The sequence below is a fragment of the Bombus terrestris genome, chromosome 4, assembly GCF_910591885.1.
Source record: "Bombus terrestris chromosome 4, iyBomTerr1.2, whole genome shotgun sequence".
NCBI classification, from domain to species: Eukaryota; Metazoa; Arthropoda; class Insecta; order Hymenoptera; family Apidae; genus Bombus; species Bombus terrestris.
In genome coordinates, this window is record NC_063272.1 from 2,408,951 (window position 1) to 2,429,855 (window position 20,905).

General features: G+C 42.1%; 1 protein-coding gene across 1 annotated transcript; it reads left to right on the forward strand.

Moving 5' to 3' along the window:
- The first annotated feature begins 88 nt into the window (after positions 1-88).
- LOC125384866 lies at positions 89-2,213 on the forward strand. The gene is made up of 3 exons (XM_048404945.1): positions 89-500; positions 1,618-1,678; positions 1,953-2,213. Exons 1-3 carry the CDS (start codon positions 139-141, stop codon positions 2,166-2,168), a joined length of 639 nt encoding a protein of 212 aa, XP_048260902.1. The 5' UTR covers positions 89-138; the 3' UTR covers positions 2,169-2,213.
- The last annotated feature ends 18,692 nt before the right edge of the window (positions 2,214-20,905 follow it).

The window sequence follows — 20,905 nt, forward strand, 5'->3', positions numbered from 1 at the left end:
GCAAAAAAAGACGAGAACACGAGTTCAAAATTGTTGATACGGTCTTCACCCACAACGGAAACAGAATGAATAGAAATAAGCTGGAAGAAATTAGGAAAGGATCTTTCAAAATTTTGAGAAAGATTTCAAACTCTATATATGAAGTGGATAACGGTAACCGGAGATCTGAAGGGAATTTCTTCAAACTGGCCCGGAAAAACGACCGAACAGAAAGGAAGTCGATCGAAGAGCTTCCGTTCCAACAGCTTCGACGTGTCGACATTGCACGGAGCTAAAAGTAAGCTTAGCGGATCCTCGAAAGCCGCTATTTCGACCTTTATGTCACCGTCGAATTGGTTCACGAAGAGACACCAACCGATGTCGAAGAAGCCGGAAGATTTGGTAACGCCCAGTTTAAGTCTCAAGTTGGATAAATCGAAGGTAGTGAAGGCGGTGAAGTCGTATGGGACAAACACAAAGTCGTATGGGACAACACTAGTGGAACCAAAGTGGACGCTCAGGTAAGTTGTATTTCTCGTTACGATATCGTTTCTTGTTTAAGAGCCATCGTAGGTGAAAGGGGGAATGAAAAAGAAAATCGTAAATCGTAAAATCTCTTCCAGAGAATGCACTTTATCGTAAAAATTAATAAAGTCAACAACAACGTGAAATTAAATAATTCTTGTTTGATATTCTGTATTATCGATATAGGTGAAACGTGGAGAAGATAATTTGCAATCATTGCGGACAATATCGCAGTGACATTATTATCAATCGGCAATATTAAAGATAAAATTCATATGGGATGAAAACAGAGCGTCAAAAGTGGTTATTTTCCGATCTTCTTGCGAAGGGAAGAATGTTTAAGAACGGCTCTCAGCAAGGAATAAAAAATGTTATTACAGTTCCATTTTCGTGTTCGTTTTTTTTCTACATGATCCATGTGAAATAATTCTTCAGATGCTCTGCTGGTAAATGAATCGACGATTGTAATAGAGGAAATATGAAGTACAGCGAGATCGTTGTTGATTATTGTTCTACACCGATATCGACAAAATAATTCTTCGACAACTCTATTGATAAATCAATTGTAGTTTGAAATCAAACGAATCTGAAGTACCATTAGTTTGTTGCTACGAGAACAATAGCCACCAACGATCTCGCAGTAATTCTGATTCGTTCGATTTTAAACTTCAATTGTTTTACCGTGTAGCGCGTAAGTTTGACCTCTGCTTAATTTTTTCATCTCTACACTCATCTTTTTCAACTTCCATGTCACATTTCGTATAAATGCTAATAATTCTTTGTTTTTTTTTTTTTTTGATAAATTCTCTTAAACGTCGCACAAGAATTTTTCGTTCGCGAGGAGGTGCAAAAATGGCCACTTTTTGACTTAAGTCAAAATTTGCAAATTTGGGGTTAGCCCCAACTTAACCACACTTTTAATCCAACATGAATTTTATTTTAATATTACTGATCTCTGATGGTGGATCTGCGATACTGTACTTAATGATTGTAAACTATCTTATCCACTTCTCATCTATATTAATAATATAGGAATATTAAATATTATTAGGAATATTAGGAATATTAAATAACAGTTAAATACTGAAATATATGTTATTTGATTTGTTTTAGAACGAAGCTCATTCTCTGGAGTGAAACTTTTAGTTTCTCTTTCTTACGCGATAAAGGAGAGGTGCAAGGATTTAAATATTTATAACATTATGACCTTTATTCTTTAAGCATGAAAATATTTTAAATACAAGCATATAAATATTACATATAAATATTTCTATTTACATATACATCAAGTAAATTTACATATACATTTTCATCTTGGTAAAAAGAACGTGTAAATTATCGTATTTACTATTACGTATTTTAACGCGAAATCTCGTTTCATAAAAATTTTCATTCAAATACGTAAACACATAATATTCATAAATTTATAAGAACAATTTTGTCCGTAGGTATTTGGTAGCGCAATTGAGAAGATGTTAACGGCGCAAAAGGGAAACGATACGGGGGCTTCCGGGTCGAGCGGAAAGCCCTCGGTATCTCCGAACAAACCAATGTCAGGCAAAGTGACAAATTGGTTTTCAAATACCAAGAATCAAAATCGGAATCAGACGGAATCCAGCGAACCGTCTCTCTGTTCTTCCCTAAAGGACCTATTCAACAATTAATGGGGAAGAACAAATGCTAATAAATGTTAAGTGTCTCTAGTTTAATTAACACTTCTTTATCTTTATCTTTATTAACACTTATTTATTTAAGAATTTATTCAGAGATTAACACGACCTAATAGATGACTGACAATCTGGTGTAATTCAAATTAACGAGCTATACTTTCCTTGTACTTTCTTATTGCTATACCTCTACAATATTCTTTTATCGTATCTGTCGATTTTAATCTCACACAAATATCTAATAAATGTGTATACAGTAGTTGACGAAAATATTAGATAGAAGATTTCTGCGAATATATATTATGTTTGTTAGTGTTTTTCTTCACTTCACTTCAATGTAACGAGACGTGTCTATCATGATTACACCGGTAAAAATTGAGACTAATTTGGAAATATATATATGGAAACTAGAAGATGCTTATTCCAGACGTACACATAGCAAAAAACTAATGTACAATGTAAAGAGTATTTTTAAACATATGATTGATTAGGGATAAAAATGCTCCTACTAAAAATATTGTGACTTATTTATACAATACATAATTAACTGTCCAAATACCGATGGTAATCAATAAGCATCTTATAATTCCTATTTACATTCGTTTCAAAAGTTTCTTTCGTTTCATAAGGAAATAATAGATGCACGACACTTTTTGTTTTATATTATTTTATCGATTTATGTATGATCTATTTTGTAGTAATAGAACAAAACGAAAGAAACTTTTTAGACAGCCTAATGCATCTTGAAATTCATGAAAAACTTCAACAAAATATTCATGGAAAGTTTCTGTAAGCGTCCGAGTACTTTCGTGAGCCGTTATATGTATAATAATTCGTCACAATGTTAGTGATAGCTTGGAAAGTGAACTATTTTTATTATACATCTTTTTACTTTCCATATTACGCTCATAGATACTCTAAAACGCCGCGATACTAACTCTTATCTATCATGTTTACGAATGCCTATAATTTGTGAAACCGCTTCTGATTTTACGGAAATTTTGCAGTTGCTTGATGAATGAAACAGATTTGTTAAGAGAATCACATGTTATAGATACCTGAACTGTGATTTATTTAATATATCTTTTCTGATTTGTTATCCTGCAACATTTCCATGTTTTACGAAGCTTTAAATTAAATTTCACAAGTTTATTTTCCTTAAGCTAAAGACGATGCTGGTGAAATATTTATTTCTGAAGTAAAAAGTAAAAATATAGCTTACATATTGCTTGTATTTAATCATGTATTACGATTAATCCTGTTGCGATACTCGTATATTTCAGTTAGGCTCTGGTTTTAGTAAAGAAGAAAGATTTATAATATCTTAAGAGGATGTTTAGCATGAAATCATGCTAATAAGAAGTTTTTCCTGTTTTTCTTCAGGCTTAAAATATTTTTTAATGTTGTGAAAAAATTGGGTTGAAAATGAATAAAAGGGTGCAACAGGGTATTTAAACAAACTAATATCTCTTATATGAATAAGTCGAGTGATATGCTGTAAATTATTTTCACAAAAAGACACCCATTTTTATTATTGTTTTCTAAACAAAATTCAATATGATTTGTTATACCTGTAATAGGAAGTTTCTTTAACTAACATTTAGTTATCGATCCTATTTTTATTGAAGTTTAACAATACTGTTCAATGTTAATAATTATTAATTTATAAGTGAAGGGTAATTCCAACGAAGAAAGATATCATTTGCAAACAAATAGTTTCAGATAAAATCAGCATTGGTACTGTAAATTTAAGATATTATAAATCTAATATGTATTGTATCGCAAAGCGGGATTCATGATGAAAAATTAAATATAAAAGTCCATGAAATTTCGCAAATTTAAACATCTCAGTTGATACAGCTTTAATAAATGTGGACAAAAGTTTAGTCTATCTCTATATTTAAATAACGCATGATATTTAATTCTACAGTATAATTAAACAAAGATTCGAAGCTGAAAATTTCGAAATATAATTGAACAATATATCGTACAATAAATGTTATATGATGTTCTGTAAAGGAGAATTGCATTTTTATGAAGAGAATCAAAGATAAAAGAGATTTTTGTTGAACGATACGACCGTTTCGAAATTCCATTTTGATCTTGTGTATGTATAGTGTATCTCGTACAAAAGATATTAGAACAAGCGTCCAGTCATAATGTGAAATATTAATCAAAATTTCTAATCTCGAGTGTTTCAAGCCCCAGAACTCATCTTAATAAATATAAGAAGGACAGATTAAATTCAATTTGATTTTTCTAATTTCCTCGTTAATAATTAAATATGAGCATCAATCAATCAATAGTTCATAATGCACGGTATAATGCGTGTATAACATTCATCTGATTTCAATTAACTTACGTTTAAGCAAAATAATTATTCGAACTAGTTTATCATTCACATTATTACACATTTTAATTGTATATATATCTAGTACAACATAGAAAGGATGTTTTAGGATTATGAGTATTCCTTTAATTTTTAAGAAGAACAATAAGTATGCATAGTATTTCTTTTATCTCATATTCTAATTTCACCACATTGAATTTTCTAAAGAAAGATGATCTATTTATTTTAGATAACGCAAATCCTTTATTTTGGATATGCAAAGTCAAATATATTTTTGTCAATAAAGACACAAAAAATCTTAGATGTCTAAATGTCAGCTTTAAGAACAGTAGACTTGCCTGCCTTCAAACTTAAATGTCCTTTCCAGTAGTAAAACTTAAATAACATTAACAACGGCAGTAATATTTACGCCTACAGATGGAGGATATTAGACTTCGATTAAAATACAAGTAGCTCAATAAATATGTGTCTAAGTACGATGGTTAAAGAATAACGATTCGTCATTCTTTATTCCAGCGCTTAATGCTATCCTTCTTTCAACAAATACAATCCTAGAACAATGCCGCTGAAGAGAAATGTTATGCGTGAATTTATTTGCCTTTGCGGGACGAAGGTTTATTAAATTATTAAATGAAAATATTAAATGAAAATGAATATGTATAATTGTGTGTATAAAAATTGATATATGTATGTATGTATAAAATATATATATGTATGTATATATATATGTCAGGTTGGCGTTAAGATTAGAGTTAGATTTAAGGGCGTGAAACGAATCCCTATTGGCGCTAGACGTGATCGTTATGCAATAGAGGAGATATTTACTAGTGCAAATATGACTATGATGGAATTGGACAAGTAATCGCGATAATTAGATACTCGAGAAGCAAATGACAATGATCCTAGGCTCAATAACGAATCCGCGGTCAACGGGATGACGAACTTTACCCTTCGTTAGCGTCTAAGTTACACTGTATGTTAGAGCAAGGGGCAATTATTACGTATACGAAAGACAGGTCGATTGCCGATGAGATCGCACTAGAGAGAGTGGCTCTCCGTCGCGGTGACGCTGTCGAAGAAATCTATGATGGGTGTGCCTAAGGGCACGAGATCTCGGAGTCGTCATCGACTCCAGTCGGAGGTTCGGTGCGCATATCGAGATGGTGTGTAATAGAACCGACAAGTTAATAGGAACCCTTAGGGGAATTCTACCCAACATCAACGGGCCGCCCAGCTTGGCTCGTAGGCTCTACTACAATGTGTGGAAGTCCATCGTAACTTACGGAGCACCGGTGTGGGCTAGAGCAGCGAATACCGATAAGAACAGGAAAAAGCTGAAACGAGCACAACGAACGGCCCTGTGCATAACAACGACGGCATACCGTACCGTCTCCCACGCGGCACTTTGCGTGTTGACCGGGAATCTCCCGATTTACATAAAGATAAAGATGCTCGGAGAGACCTACGAGAGGAACAAGATCCATGGGTCCAGGATTGGCACGGATGACGGCTGCAAGCTGAAGGAGGAACTGGAGGCGATTCGCAAGAAGGCCCAAGAGGACTGGCAGAAGGAGTGGAACAACTACAAAAAAGAAAATATCACAAAGAAGCCAATACCGAGTGCGCTGCTATTTACCTAAAAGAAGATGGACATCGATCACCACACCATGCAGCTGCTAACCGGGCATGGGAGCTTCGGTGTCTATAGGAAATGGATTGGCAGGGACAGCGACAGCAACTGTCTCGACTGTGGAGACCCGAACGACGATGCAGAGCACGCCCTCTTCGCGTGCCCGAAGTGGACGGACAGAAGGATCGAGCTGGAGAACGCTCTGGGCGGGAAGATAGACGTGGGCAATCTGATCGCCACGGTTACCGCCAAGGACGAGAGCTGGAATATATTCAGGCAATTCTGCAAGACCGTCATGTGTCACAGGAGGGTGACAGCGAGGGCCTGGGAAGAGGCAAGGAGGAGAACGAGCGAAACAACAACTACGCGGAGCAATGAGGGCAAGAACACGAAACAACGAAAAACCGCAGAAGGAGACCAGTCCAGTATTCTGAACTGGCTAAGAGGACGACATGAGCAGTAACTGCCCGAAGAAGTAGATACAACGGGGCACGAAAGGACAACCCTGATGACTGCCGACAGGTTTTACCGGGGTTGTCTGCCCTCTAAGCGGAGGAAGAAGGAGGAGGGGTTTTTAGTGGGTATGGCAACGACAACCGACCGACTCCCACATAACCCATTGATGCGGGTCACTGGGCATGCGTAATAGCATTTTCCCCTCCCCACGCAAAAAAAAGGGCACGAGATCATCGAATTCGCGGAGAAAAGTCTCCGTTCGAAGGGTGAGGGAAATTGACGTTGCTGTTAATTGGTCAATTTCCATGTTGATGGTTAGAGAAAGATATTAGCTGTCCTTGGGAAAAGTTGCTAGCGGGAAGCGTCGTTCGTGGAAGGATAGATTTCTCTTATCTTCCAGTAGTTGGGGCACAGGCTATTTGTCTATTTGAAAGATTTTGTATAATTGAAACTTAATATTCGTAGCCGGTCCTCGCCCAGCTAAACATATACTGTGAAGATGCGTTGGCATCTGGCAATCATCTTACCCGAAGGACAAAGTCTGCGTGTGGCGAGCCACGGGGCAGAAACCATTGAAACGTTTACCGTCGTGCCCTGTCCCAAGTATTTCTTTTAAGAAGAGCTATAGAATTACTTCATGCCTTTGTTAGACAAAACGTTCATCCCTTTGACCGCGGCTACGTTCGGCGACTTATTGTCGCCTCGAGCCCGAGCTCATTATCATAAATCTCAAATAAATACAGTCGGATCGAATGACAACAGTTTCTTAATACGGCTATGGTGAAATCTAAATTTCAATACTAGGTGTCTTCCCAAAGTTCCAAAGGGAACGTTCCGGTGTTCTTTCATCTCCGACATATATATATTATTATAATGACTTACTTTAATAATGACTTAATTTGTATAGTAAAAACAGCTAAAATCTCATGTAAGATTGTTGGGATGTTATGTGATATTTCTGTTGCATCATTGATTATCGTTATACTTTGAAAAATAATTAAGGAAGCGAACAATGCGTGGACGATTATGGCAGTTTTATTAATAAACGAACGTTTAGTAGAGAATATGGATTTATTTATAAGTAAATGTTTCATTAAATGTAACTGTTACGTGCAGAATAATATGTTGTTACATGTATGAACTAAAATTGATGTAATACTCATATTGTATTTATGGTTTCAAAGAATTAATAAAATCTGCTGAGATTCAAACGTATACTCTCCCTTTTATTCTATGAGAATTAAACATTTAGAAGATTTTATGAAAATGCACTAAAAAACAATCAGAAGCATCTGTTTCTCCTCTTTTTTTTTAAATATGTTGATTGCCACGCGATTTTTATACTTATTTTGACTTGGATAGATAGATTAAAGCGTACCATACCAAGACATTTCATTCTTGCAAAATATTCTAGTCTATTTGCGTACGTGCTCATAATCTTGGCTGATAACCGCCATTCGCTATATACATCGTTGGTATTGACGTCAAAGGATTAACACAGACAAATACACAATCCATACAATCCGATTTGATTGATTTTAGATCTTGCATCAAACAGATCTCTATATAAACAGATAATTTCTGATTCTAAACATTTGTATTACGTTCATCTAATTATTAGGATATTAGATATATTATAAAGCAAGATATTATGTATTAAATAATCTGCCTCTTCTTCCGCTTTGAAATCCTCTACAAACGCCTTTTATAGTCGTTCAACTTTTCAGCTCACAGAAAAGAACATTACGCGTATTCCTAGCAATCGCCCAAAGACTCGAACGTGTGCTTCGATAAAGCTCGCTTAACTTTCATCGACACATCGATAACTTTGCGTTCCAAGATGTTATTACGCCCTAGAATCCCTAACATAATTTTAGAACCAGAATTTCTGTGCAAAACAATTCCATCGCTTTGTCACGCTTAACGGCTCATTCATCGAAACATGTATCATTTTTTTTTTATTTATTTATTAGAATATTTACAATCAATTCTCGTTGAGAATTTTCAGTAACTTAGTTTGGCGTGATACAATGACATGGATTATAATAGTTTTATATTGTTGGTTCTAGTAGAAACTAAGGATTTAATCTAGTGGGTATTTTCTTTTTAGTCTGCGGATCTGGTCCGTCGTGTCCAGTAGTTGGGTGACTAGTGGGTTGTGGTGGTTGTTGACTCTTGTGTTATATCTGCTTCTGGACTTGTGTATTTCATCTTTGACTGTAGGTATCTTGAGGTCACGGTGGATTGTTTCGTTGGTAACATACCAGGGTGCATTTAATAGGGATCTTAGCGTTTTCGATTGGAAGCGTTGGAGTATTTCAATGTTGGAGTTACTTGCTGTTCCCCATAGTTGGATTCCGTAGGTCCAGACAGGTTTTATTACGGCCTTGTAGAGGGTTATTTTGTTCTGTATGTTTAGTTTGGAGCGTCAGCCCGTGAGCCAACAGAATTTTCTTAGTTTTTCCTTTAGTTGCTTTGTTTTTTCCGAGATATGTTTTTTCCAAGTTAGCCTTCTGTCCAGGGTCATGCCCAGGTATCTTACGGAGTCCTTGCTTGGGATTATTGTGTTGTTAATGGTGACCTGGGGGCAGGTTTGTTTTCGGAGCGTGAAGGTTATATGGGAGGATTTTTTTCGTTTATTTTAAAACCCCATTTTTGGAACCACTTTTCCATGGCGTCGAGACTTGGCTGGAGAGTGGATGAGGCAATTGCCGGGTCTGCGTGGGTAGCTAATAGTGCTGTGTCGTCGGCAAATGTTGCTATTGTTACCTCGTTTGATATGGGTAAGTCGGCAGTGTAGATGGAGAATAGTAGGGGTCCGAGGACACTACCTTGCGGTATGCCGGATTCTATTGGGAATGTTGCGGAAGTGGCATCTAGACATTTAACTATGAATTGTCTGTTGGTTAGGTAGGATTTTAGGATGGAGTAGTATGGGTGGGGTAGGATTTTTTTAAGCTTGTAGAGTAGCCCTTCATGCCATACTTTATCGAATGCCTGTTGGATGTCTAGGAATACCGCTGAGCAGTATTTTTTCTTTTCAAGGGTTTGGCTGATCATGTGGGTTATGCGGTGGATTTGCTCTACTGTTGAGTGTTGTTTTCGGAAGCCGAATTGGTGATCTGGGAGTGTTTTCAATTCTTCTAGGAGTGGAAGGGGACGATTCGTGAGCATTCTCTCGAATAGTTTAGACAGGGTAGGTAAAAGACTGATTGTGCGATAGGAGCTGGTTTCATATATTGGTTTACCGGGTTTGGGGATGAGGGTGATTAGTGAGATTTTCCACGCCTTAGGAAAGTGTTCAAGGCGGAGGATGGCGTTAAAGATTGATGCGATGAGTGCAATCCCTTTTATGGGAAGTTCCTTGATTGCTTTATTTCCTATTAGGTCGTGACCTGCTGCTTTCTTGGGGTTTAGGCGACTGATTGCTTCTATGATCTCTGCAGAAGTGAAGGGTTGAATAGCAGGGGATATTTGGAAGGGAGTATGCAGGTATTCGGTGACGTCCGCTGCAGCTATGGAGGAATGGGGTTGGAATACTTCAGTCAAGTGTTTGGCAAATAGGTTGGCTTTTTCTATAGGGCTACGCGCCCATCCGCCTTGCGGGCGACGGATTGGAGGTATTATTTGTGGGAGACGCGTGAGTTTCCTGGAGGCTTTCCATAGTGAGTAGTTAGAGTCGGCTGTGGGGGACAGGCTGGCGAGATATTTGTGAAAACGGTCATTATTCTAGTTTTTTATGGTTTTGGATAGTTTTCTAGTTGCGTTGTTTAGTTTGCGTTTGTCCTCCGGTGTTCTATGGGTCTGCCATATCCTTTGTAGCGGCACTCGACAAGCCAAATACCAATTGTTACGGTTTGCCGATCATCTTTCAAATGAAGCATTCAAGTAAACTTTAATTTGTGGCGGCATCGACCACGGAACTTTCCAACGGCTTCGCGATACAAAGAGCTATGCCGTCAAAGCGCAATACCGACGTGCCCAATCTACCATCGATATCTCTATATTTCTTTCGCCGAATTCTCAGAAGAACGCATATGCGGCGACCGCCGCGGTACATCTAATAAACACACGTGTAGTAGGGATATCGAGGGGCGACAAAGGAAAGACTCCGTGGTTTCGAACAGACAGTCTATCTCAAGCTGCGAAGTACGACAGGTCTCGCTATAAGCAAACCATTAACCAAATCTTGATCGTTACATTTCTGTTCTATTCTATCGCGAGTCGCGAGGCAAGTTGGAAGACGCCGATCTGAATTGTCCGCCCGCAATCGTACGTGATAGCGAATCGGAATCCCTCGACATCTGTGCATCATCTCGACTCGAACCACCGCGTAAAGTATCGCGCCGAGCTTGAACTTGTAATCTCTAACCGATATCTGTACCGTGCTTTCGGCGCGCTAATGTATACCACAGACATAAGCAAATAAATTGTTATTGTTAACGACACGAGTGATTCTTCTAGACCTATCACGCCCATCACCTCACCTTCTTAGTCTACGTTTTTCTGCTATTTTTTTTAATATGTACTGGGAGTATTCGTGATTGCTGATGGACGTTATTGCCGGTGTGGAGAAGCGGATAGCGCTTATTATGCTCGTGTTTAGGTATTCCGTGGCTGCTTCGATTTCTTCATTGGTTTTTAGTGAAGTTGAGGCTGAAGTTGTGTGTGTGAAGATTTCTCTAAAGAGCTGCCAGTTGGTGTGTTGGTTATGAATGGAGCCATTAGGTGTATTCTCGATGATAGTTGAACTGACTGTTACTATCACGGGGAATGATCAGAGGAGAGATCAGCCGAGGAATTGATTTGGACGTGTCTTGACGAGATATTTTTAGTTATGAGGAAATCAAAGAGATCGGGTCTTTCTGGAATGGTGGAAGTTCGTAGTGCTTAATGTTTGATTTGATTATGATTCCGGTGCCGCCGTGGGCCTTTCCGCTGGGGTGTTGGGTATGGTAGAACTTGTGTCCGTTTATGTTCAGGTAGTTTTTGTCGGTGAAGTGGGTTTCAGATATGAGCATTATATCGATTAGCTGGTGTTTTAGGAAGAGTTCTAGCTCAAGTTTGCGTTGCGCTAGACCGTTGGCATTCCACAGAGCTATGCGTCTTGGTTTTATTTTGTGTCGGGGCGTATTCATTTATCCATGATGAGTGTTAATAGCGATAGCAAATTGTTTATTTGCTCTGATTGTTTCTCTATTAGCTTTTCAAGTCTAGAGACGTTGTCTGTATTAGGTGAGGTGGGGGCACTATTTTGGGGAGGATCCCTGTGGCTATTTGGTGTATTTTGAATGCCTTGTACCGCTTGGGCATAGGAGTTTGAGGGAGTGGTGAGTTTGATAGGGCTGGGTGTTTGGTTGGTTGGGGGGATTGGGGTAAACGTGAATTTCGGCGAGCTGGGTAATTTACCTCTTTTGTTCTAACTTTGGGATACTTGTTTGAGTACAGGGTTTTGTAGGCTGAGCAGCCTTTGTAGTTGGCGGGATGGTCACCTTGACAGTGGATGCACTTCGCTGGGGTTTCCGGTGATTTCCTGCATTGATCGGTGGGGTGTGTTCCTGCACATTTGACGCAGCGGAAGGTATGGTTGCAGTATTTCTGCGTGTGCCCGTATCTTTGGCACCTTTTGCATTGCACTATCTCCTTTTTGATTTGCGGTGGTTCGAATTTTACGATGGCGTTCATTAGGCGGCTGGTGTTGTATATTTCCTTGTTGTTGGGTTTCTGTTTTAGGTCAATAAAGAAGAGGGATAACGGGTCTTTCGTGACTCTATGCCTTATGTTGCTGACATTTATGACTTCATGGCCGAGTTTAGATAATTCGGATTTTAGGTCGTCGATGTCTGCGGAGTGGTGGATGTTTCGTAGCACCACCCGAAAAGGTCTTTCTTCTTTGAGTTGGTAGGTGTGGAAGTTGGCGTTCAGGGCCCTAAGTGTTTTGGTGAGCTTCCTGTAGGCTTCTGGATTTGTCGGCAGGATTTTGACTTGGTTGTTGGTAATCTTCAGGTTGTAGTCCTCCTTGGAGATATCTCTCTCTCTAAGGACTTGATCATTGTCTGGATGTCGATGACATCATTAACAAATATTGGTGGGGGAGGGGGGCTTCTCTGTGCTTGTTGGTTTGGTGGCGGGCCTGCGATTTCTATGGCGTCGTTTGAGGATTCTAGTATTGCGAACCTGTTGTGGGTGTTGAATTGTGTTGTTTGCTGTTGGTTTGAGTTTGTATTTGGTGATTCAATTTTACGTTTTTTCGCCTTATTGGCGTCGTTGGCGCGTGGGGATCTGCTGCACTTCTGCCACGGGGGGAGTAGTGCGGGGTAGTTGTAAGTTTGTGTGGGCGAGCCTGGTGATAGCTGGGCCATCATCGAGCTAGCTATTTCAATATAAATAACTAGTCGTGAGGCTATGAGGCAAGGTTCGGGTAGGGATTAGGTGCGTAGGCTTTTCTTCTCTCTGGCGGATAGGAAACACTTGGGAGGATAGGAGCACGTTGTGTTCACTTTCGACGGTTGGGTGACACGTGTTGCTTTCGAACTTCACTGGGCACTAGAGACACGTCTGCACGCTTCGGCACTCAACAGCGAACTGTTCTCTAATTCAGTGAAATCGTTATCTCCTATGCCGATTTTTGTTGTATTTTTGAGAATTTTGTAAAGTTTTCTGATCCAAAGTGTCTCGTCGTATTCTCCTAAATCGTTGGTAATTTGTAAAATGTTTGATCATTCGGTTTAATTTCTAAGAGTTTCGGGTTTTCGTTGTTGTTTTTCCATTCGTTGAATGAATTAATGTGGTCAATTAATAGGTCGAGATTAACTATTTCGTTGCGAGTTACCGCGTGAACCCTAGATAAGGCGTCTGCAGCTGTATTATCTTTACCCTTTGTGTATTCGATTTCATAGTTGTATTCTTCGAGTCTAAGTCTCCAACGAATCAGTCGACTAGAGGGGTCTTTGCAATTGTGTAGCCACTTAAGGGCGTGGTGGTCGGTTCGAATAATGAAGCGTCGTCCTAACAAGTATTGCCTAAGTCTTTTCACGGCCCATACGATGGCCAAGAGTTCCTTTTCTGTCGTGGTATAGTTTCGTTCGGGTGGGTTTAGTGTCCTTGAAATGTAACAGCAAGGATGACCGTCTTGTGACAGAATTGCTCCTAGTCCTTCGTTACTTGCGTCGGTGGTTAGGGTAAAGGTTTTGTTAAAGTCCGGATAAGCTAGTATTGGGGAATTACAGAGTTTGTCCTTTAAAGTATCAAAGCTAGTCTGGTGTTTGTCAGTCCAATGGAATGGTGTGTCCTTTTTTGTTAAGTCTGTTCCTCCCGACGGAACATGTGATGGCCAGCTCATCCGCGAAGGAGGTTGTTCTGACCATTGGCATGTTGTCGTGTCTCTCGAGCAACCGGTCGTCTACCAAGTTCCACAGGAATGGTCCGAGGATGGATACCTGCGGAACTCCCGCCGCCACCTCGTGCTCCACCGTGCCGTGCTGGTTGCTCACGATGATTCTCCTTCCGGATAGGTAACTGCCGATTAGCCTTTTCACCTTCCATGGCAGCTTCCTCTTGTCAAATTCCTCGTATATGCTCTTCCAGCTGAGCGAACTGAAGGCATTGCTAATATCCACGGTGATCATCACGCAAATTACCTGCTTCTGTTTGCAGATGTTGGCAAACTTCATGACCTGCGTGATGGCATCTGCCGTACTCCTCTTCTTTCTGAAGCCATGTTGCCTCCGATGGAACGGGTCCATTCCGATGCATCTCTCGATGATCTTCTTAAAGCATTTTTCCCAGATCTTGCTCATGGTTGGGAGTATGCTTATCGGCCGGTACGCGTTAGGGAGACTGGTTTCATTATCAGTATTACTCTGGCCGTCTTCCAGCAGTCTGGGATCCTTCCTGATTCGGTGATGCCGTTGAACGCCCTTGTCACGAGCTCGCTCCTGCGACTCGCTATCAGCTTCGCGATCTCGCCCGGCACGCCATCGACTCCTGCAGCCGTCTTGGTGTTCATTTTTCCGGCGGCATCGACGACATCGCCTTCGCCGATGGCGACGCTGAGGCTCATATCTCCTTCTTCTTCGGTCTCTGCCTCTTCGCGGCCCTCATAATGGGGGGGTCCGTGTCCCAAGGTGAATAGCCTCTGTAGGACTGCCTTCATCATGTCGATCGGCATGTCGTTGGTTGGTCCCTTGCTTTTACATTTCTTCATGACCGTGCGATAGGGTTTGCCCCAAGGGTCGCTCTCCAGTATCTTGCAGTATTCTGCCCCAGCTGTTTTTTTGCTGCGGGCGATCTCCTTTTTTAACTGCCTTCGGATCTCCTTGTAGGCGTTGACGAGGGGCTCCGTGTTGCCGGCATTCTTCTTCCTTTCTCTCGTCACATTCCTGAGCGCTTTGTGCGTCTGCGCTCTCAGTTCCGCCATCATCGGGTTCCACCAGTAGTTCGCGTACTTGCAGCTCGCCGCACAGTTCGATTTCCTTAGCATTCCTTCGCACGTACCTTCGATGCTCTTTTGCAAGGGCTCGGCCCCATCCTCTCCGATAGCCGCGTTGAGGTCCTCCTTCTTCAGTGTGTCGTCGAATCTGCTCAGGAACTCCTCCGGCGACATGTCCTTCGTCACGTACCTGTAGAACTTCGATACGGTTCGGGTCTTCCTCGCCTTAAACCTGTGGAGCACGTACAGATGGTCCGAGGCCGAGTATTTGTCCAAGACCGCGCTTCCGGCGTGTATCTCGCTGCCCTTGTTGGATACGCTTATTATGTCGAGGAAGCTCGTCTTCCCGTTCATGAAGAAGGTGTACTTTTCCTTGAGCCTCAATGGAAACACCCGGTGGCCGCTTAATGCCTCCATTAAGACTCTCCCTCTCTTGTCTGTCGTCGATCCTCCCCAACAGGTTGACTTTGCGTTGAAGTCTCCGGCCACGACGACCTTGTCGTGTCTTCTAGCAACGCTCTTCGTCATAGTCGACATCGTGTCTATGTATTTGGAGTATGCTAGCTTATTTATGTTGGGCGAACAGTATCCGCTGAAGCAGAAGACGTCGCCGACGCGGACGCCCACTATCCCTTCGCTCTTGACCTCTGTTGTTTCATCAGGCAGTTTGCCATTGAGGAGTGTGACCCATATCGAGGCGTCTCCTTTGGTGTCATTAAACCAGTGCGGTAGCTGCCTGTTCGGCTCGGAAATTATTATTATATCCGGCCTAAGTTCGATCGCGCATTGGTGCATCATGTCCTGCGCCAGCTTGCATTTGTTGAGGTTTATCTGCAGTATCCTCATTTATACGATTTCAACCGCCTTCTATATTCTGGACAAGCCAGGGATCCGGTTACGTGGTCAAATTTCACTCCTTTCTCCTTGCTGCAGATGGAGCAGCAGGGTGCGTTCACGCAGGCAGCTATCGTGTGGTCTTTGGCTCCGCACTTCCTGCAAATCTCCTTTGCAGGGCTTATCGCCGTGCATTTGTTCGTGATATGCCCGAACATGTGACATCTGAAGCACTTTACCACATTGGGTAGTGCCTTTATCGAGGCTATCGTCAAGCCGGTTCTGATCTTCCGGCTCACTCCCTCTTTGGCCAGATAGGCTTTCGGCATCGTCACTATTGCCGATTGGGTGTCCCACGGCGCCATTTTTAGGGTCTTTACTTCGACCTCGGTGATGTCGCTTATGCCCAGTTGCATTACTATCTCCCTGGCTAGTTCTTCCTTGCCTACGAGCGGGTCTATATCCCTGATCTCTACGGAGGTCTTGTCGCGCATTGGTAGCGCTCTCACCTTGCCTCTTAGCGCCGTGTTCATATCCGCCGCGGTCATTTTGGCGTTGCTACCTGCCTTCAGCTCGATCAGAATGTCACCTGTTCTGGTCCTCCTTATTCCACAGCTCTCTTTTAGGGTATCCCTTGCCCCCATCAAGTCTTTGTAGACCTGGATCCACTCCTTGTCTTGCCCTACTTTGACGAGGATGGCTTCGGGTCTGTTACGTATCCTCTTCGGTCCCTCCGGCCTCTTTGGCTTGTCCAATGCCGCCCTACCTGCGTTCGCCTTCCTGACCACCGTCGGGGTGTCCGTTCTTTTTCCTCTCCTTCCGCGGACAGGGATCCAGTCTTCCTTTCCATCGCTGTCCGTGCAGTCCGTAGTCGCTTTTGCCGAGCTGTTGCCGGCACAGGCTCCTGCGTAGGAGGCCTCCACGGTCGTTGGTCTCTTTCTCTTGGTGTCGCCCTTCCCCTCGACGGGCGATATCTCCTTCCTTTTTCCTTCCTTCTCCTCACTTCTCCCCGGAGGGGTGGTCATCCTGGTGGCCGTGACTGTCCTAGCGTTCCTCTTGAGCCTCATCTCGTCCAACATCGAGTGGAGCTTGATCGCTTTTTTTACTGATAGCGTCCCTCCTTTTCTTGATGTCGGTATCCTTTTTGCTCATGAGGTAGAGTCTGCTACCTATGCATTGGATTTCGCGGAAGACTTCTGTGATGATTTCCGTCATCGCCTTCCATTCGCTCATTTTGATGACGATACTGTCCTCGTCATTGCATTTGGTCTCGGCCGTTGCTCTGTTCGCCATGGCCTTCCTCCTGAGACATTCCCTTGGTGCCGCCGCTTCGCTGCCGCTGTCCGACATTTCCGCCGGTGTGTCTAGCTCCGAGGTGCTGGCCGCTTCGTCCCTCGTTGCCATCGACTGGCTCCTGGCCAGGCTTCTCGTTGTCTTGCACGCGCTCCCCTCCGCTGGTGACTTTCTCATATATCTGGTGATCTTGTCACCTTTCAAGATTTTTTCCTTGGCGATTCGGGTCGCCTTTTCGGTGGGTGGTGTCTTTTCCTTGAGTGCCTGCATTGGCATCTCGACATCCTCGATGATTCCCGCGATGTCTTCATCAAATTCGAGGTATCTTCTTGTGCTTTTCTTGCACATCTTTTCCTCTGTGACAACTGCAGGTGTTTCTTGATCCCCGGTCGTGTTTACCGAACGAGGGGAGGCCCTGGGATCGACCTTCCCCTCGCCGTTCGTCCAGTCGCTGGGTGACCGTCAGGTCGAGCCTGGGACGCTACTCGAATCCCCGACGGGGCCTGGAAACTCCGAAAGCCCCTGAGCCGTAAGTTCACTTACCTTATAGTACTTGTCCATATTGTATTTGTATCTTTAATATACATATATATATATATGTATGTATGTTTGAAATGGATGTCCTTCGACGTAGCCGGTCGTCGTATAATCCCACTGTATCCTTCCGCGTGTATGCGATTCGTGTCCTAAATAAACTTGCCGATGTCGTCGTAAAGTCGCCAGTCGTATGACTGATGACCGGATATTTCTAAAACTCGCAATGTCACTATCACTGTTCGACGTAGGGAGTTTTGACTGGCCCTCCACGGGGGCGCTCTCCACCACTCCTTGGTTACCCAGATAGCCCGCACGGTGGCGCTTCGGTCGCGCGACCCAAGATGGCCTCCGCTCTGCCCCTAACCTCACTTTTCACACACAGCACATTCAATCGTTTCTCTCGCTTTTATACCAGCGAGCTCCCCTATTTCTTGTATTCCCACTCATTCCGGAGCACTAGAAACTTCACTTTCGTGCACTTTTCCGCCCGAATTCTTTAATTAACCCAGATATTTCGGTTATGCCTACGGAGCGACGTGCACGTGTCCGTTCTGCTTGCCGCCATCTTCCAAACTTCAACTCGTATGATGTAACTGAGTGAGAAAACGTTGTTTATAAAGCTTAAAGTGTCGTGTATGGTAATACCCCATACAAAATGTTTTATGGAAACATCGATGGATCTCGAAGAGGAGTTTCGCGTTTTACGCCTTTCGCTGAAAAGGCGGATGCTGAAATAACGTTATAATCCACATTATATGCAGGTGAGAGGTCAGTGATAAAAGATAAAATGTAAAGACACGATGGATCTGCTATATTCTACGTTCCATCGAACCACGAAATATCTTGGAGCCTTTAAAGCGTACGGAACAGAAAATTTCGTTATCGAAGCAGATGAGAATGTAACAATGTAATGGTGCAAAATTACAATACATATATGCGATATAAAAAGAATAAATCTGTTCGTTTCTCACTTGTCTTTTCAACAAAATCCATTATCTTTTATTATCGTAAGTCAGCAGCTAGAATATACGATTAATTCTAAAAATAGTGCAAGTGATTTAAGCATTTAAGAGGCACATTTTCGAACAAACTGCTCGTAAAATTGTACGACGCGTAAATCTCACTTTAGAAGATCGTATATTTTACGAAACGTTTCATTGCGTGTCGGAAAAATACTTTTTAACGCGCTCGAACGCCGAACGTCGAACGTCGAAACGCGTCTAAAAACGAGATACAGCGGCGATCGAAGGGGAGTTTAAAATTCACAAAACTGTGTACGATAACTGCACCTTACGTACTAATTGCGACTTTCATCACCAACAACGTTGAAGATAGTCATCCGTATCTAGCTTGTTCGCAATCCAATTCTTCTTATCAATTACAACTTTTCTTTTTTTCTAAAACTGTCGCGTTTCTTTTATCCTTTTTTTTTTTAAACTTCCTCTCGTCCTCCATCGTATACGATTTGCTGCAATTTCACAGCCACCGGCACGTACGTGCCACAGAATAGACGACTATGGTCGACGATTTTGAACAAATTTTAGAAAGAAGAAAACTTAATAAAATTCGTGATGTATCAATTTGAAGCTGCCTCACCTTATCCGCCAACGTAGATGAAGCAGTAAATACACCGACGTACGGATACTGTTTGCAACCACTGTGCGTCTACATTTCTTTTCCGCCCCTGTCTTTCCCATTCGCCCACACATTTTTTCTCCCGTCACGTATCTCGCACACACGCGTGCGCTATACGCACATACGGAGAATTACAGCACGCGAACCACACAAATCAGTCTCAATTACGAATTAATAAAGAAAGTCGGTGTTTCCCGCGGAGATGGTCCGCGAACTATATCTTCCGGGTATTCGGACGTGATTTCCATTTCGAGATACGATTTGGAATGCCAAAATGAAATTAGCGTGGAGATTGCCTTGAAATTAGAGTTGATTGTGGAACAGATTGGAGTTTGTTACTGGCGACGGTTAGCAAACTGTGAGACGGATCGTAAAAAGGATTTCGTGCGGCGTATCCTCTGATTAATAGTCTTTTGAACTGTTCATTAAGACGAAACGCTGCTGGATAATGGGCGGAGAAAATTTTCTTGAAATCTGTTTTGCTCCGCAGGGGATAGATGATCCACGGATATTTTTGACTTGGACGAATTCTACCGACATCTATGGAGGCGTCTCCTAGCGAGCAATTCGTCGTAAGGTTGTTGGGGGCAGACCAATCGGATTCAAAAACCCGAGTACGACGAATTGAAAAATTTCGAAAGCGGAACAAAACCAATTTTCATATCAATGACTGAATCTTTCTGAAGTTTGGAAAATTTGACGGTTTCCCGAGAATTTCGTGAAACCACGTGTATATATGAGGTGATGTGCGTGATAGGTATTGAAGAATCACTCGGAGTTATTTAACAATAACTGTTTATTTGCTTGTGTTCGTGGTATACACTAGCGCGGTGAAAACACGGTACAATTATCGGTTCGAGATTACAAGTTCAAACTCGGCGCGGTACTTTACGCGGTGGTTCGAGTCGTGACGATTGCACAGATGTCCAGAGATTCAGATTCGCTATTATGTACGACTGCGGACGAACAATTCCGATAGACTTGCGATTCCGAAATCTTCCAACTTGCTTCGCGGCTCGCGATAGATCAAACTGAATTTGACGCGATGATGCTCCTTAGGAAAACTGTGTTTGGGTGTGTCTAAGGATACGGGATCATCGGATTCGTTAAGAAAAGTGTTGGTTCAGAGAGTGAGGGAAATGGACGTCGCTGTTAATTGGCTAAATTGTGAGTTGGTGGTTGGAAAGGGATGGTAACTGCCCTTGAGAGAGAGTTGCTAGCGAGGAGCGTCGTACGTGAGAAAAAGCAGATTTCCCGTAGTAGGTGGTATGTGTAGGGACTATTGAGACAAAGACTATTTATCCCTTTAGAGAATCTTAGCTGCATGAATCCTAAGATTTATAGCGGCTCCTTAGGCTCGACGTAAATATTCGGCGAGAATGTATCGACATCTGGCAATCATCTCGTTCGAAGGGTAGAGAGTCTTTGTGTAGCGAGGCACGAGACAGAAACCGTTGGGAAGTTTGCTGTCGAGTACCGCTACAGTACCCCCTTACCAGTGACAACGTTTTTTTTTTTCTTTTATTTATTTATTTATTAAAATTCACAATTTGTCCAATTTGGACATT

Bases quoted from the DNA above. Each gene is read 5' to 3' on its own strand.
- LOC125384866 (XM_048404945.1), top strand. From the start codon at position 139: ATGAAGTGGATAACGGTAACCGGAGATCTGAAGGGAATTTCTTCAAAC. The intron at 501-1,617 runs GTAAGTTGTATT...GATTTGTTTTAG, and splicing joins GAACCAAAGTGGACGCTCAG to AACGAAGCTCATTCTCTGGA. The intron at 1,679-1,952 runs GTGCAAGGATTT...TTTTGTCCGTAG, and splicing joins TCTTACGCGATAAAGGAGAG to GTATTTGGTAGCGCAATTGA.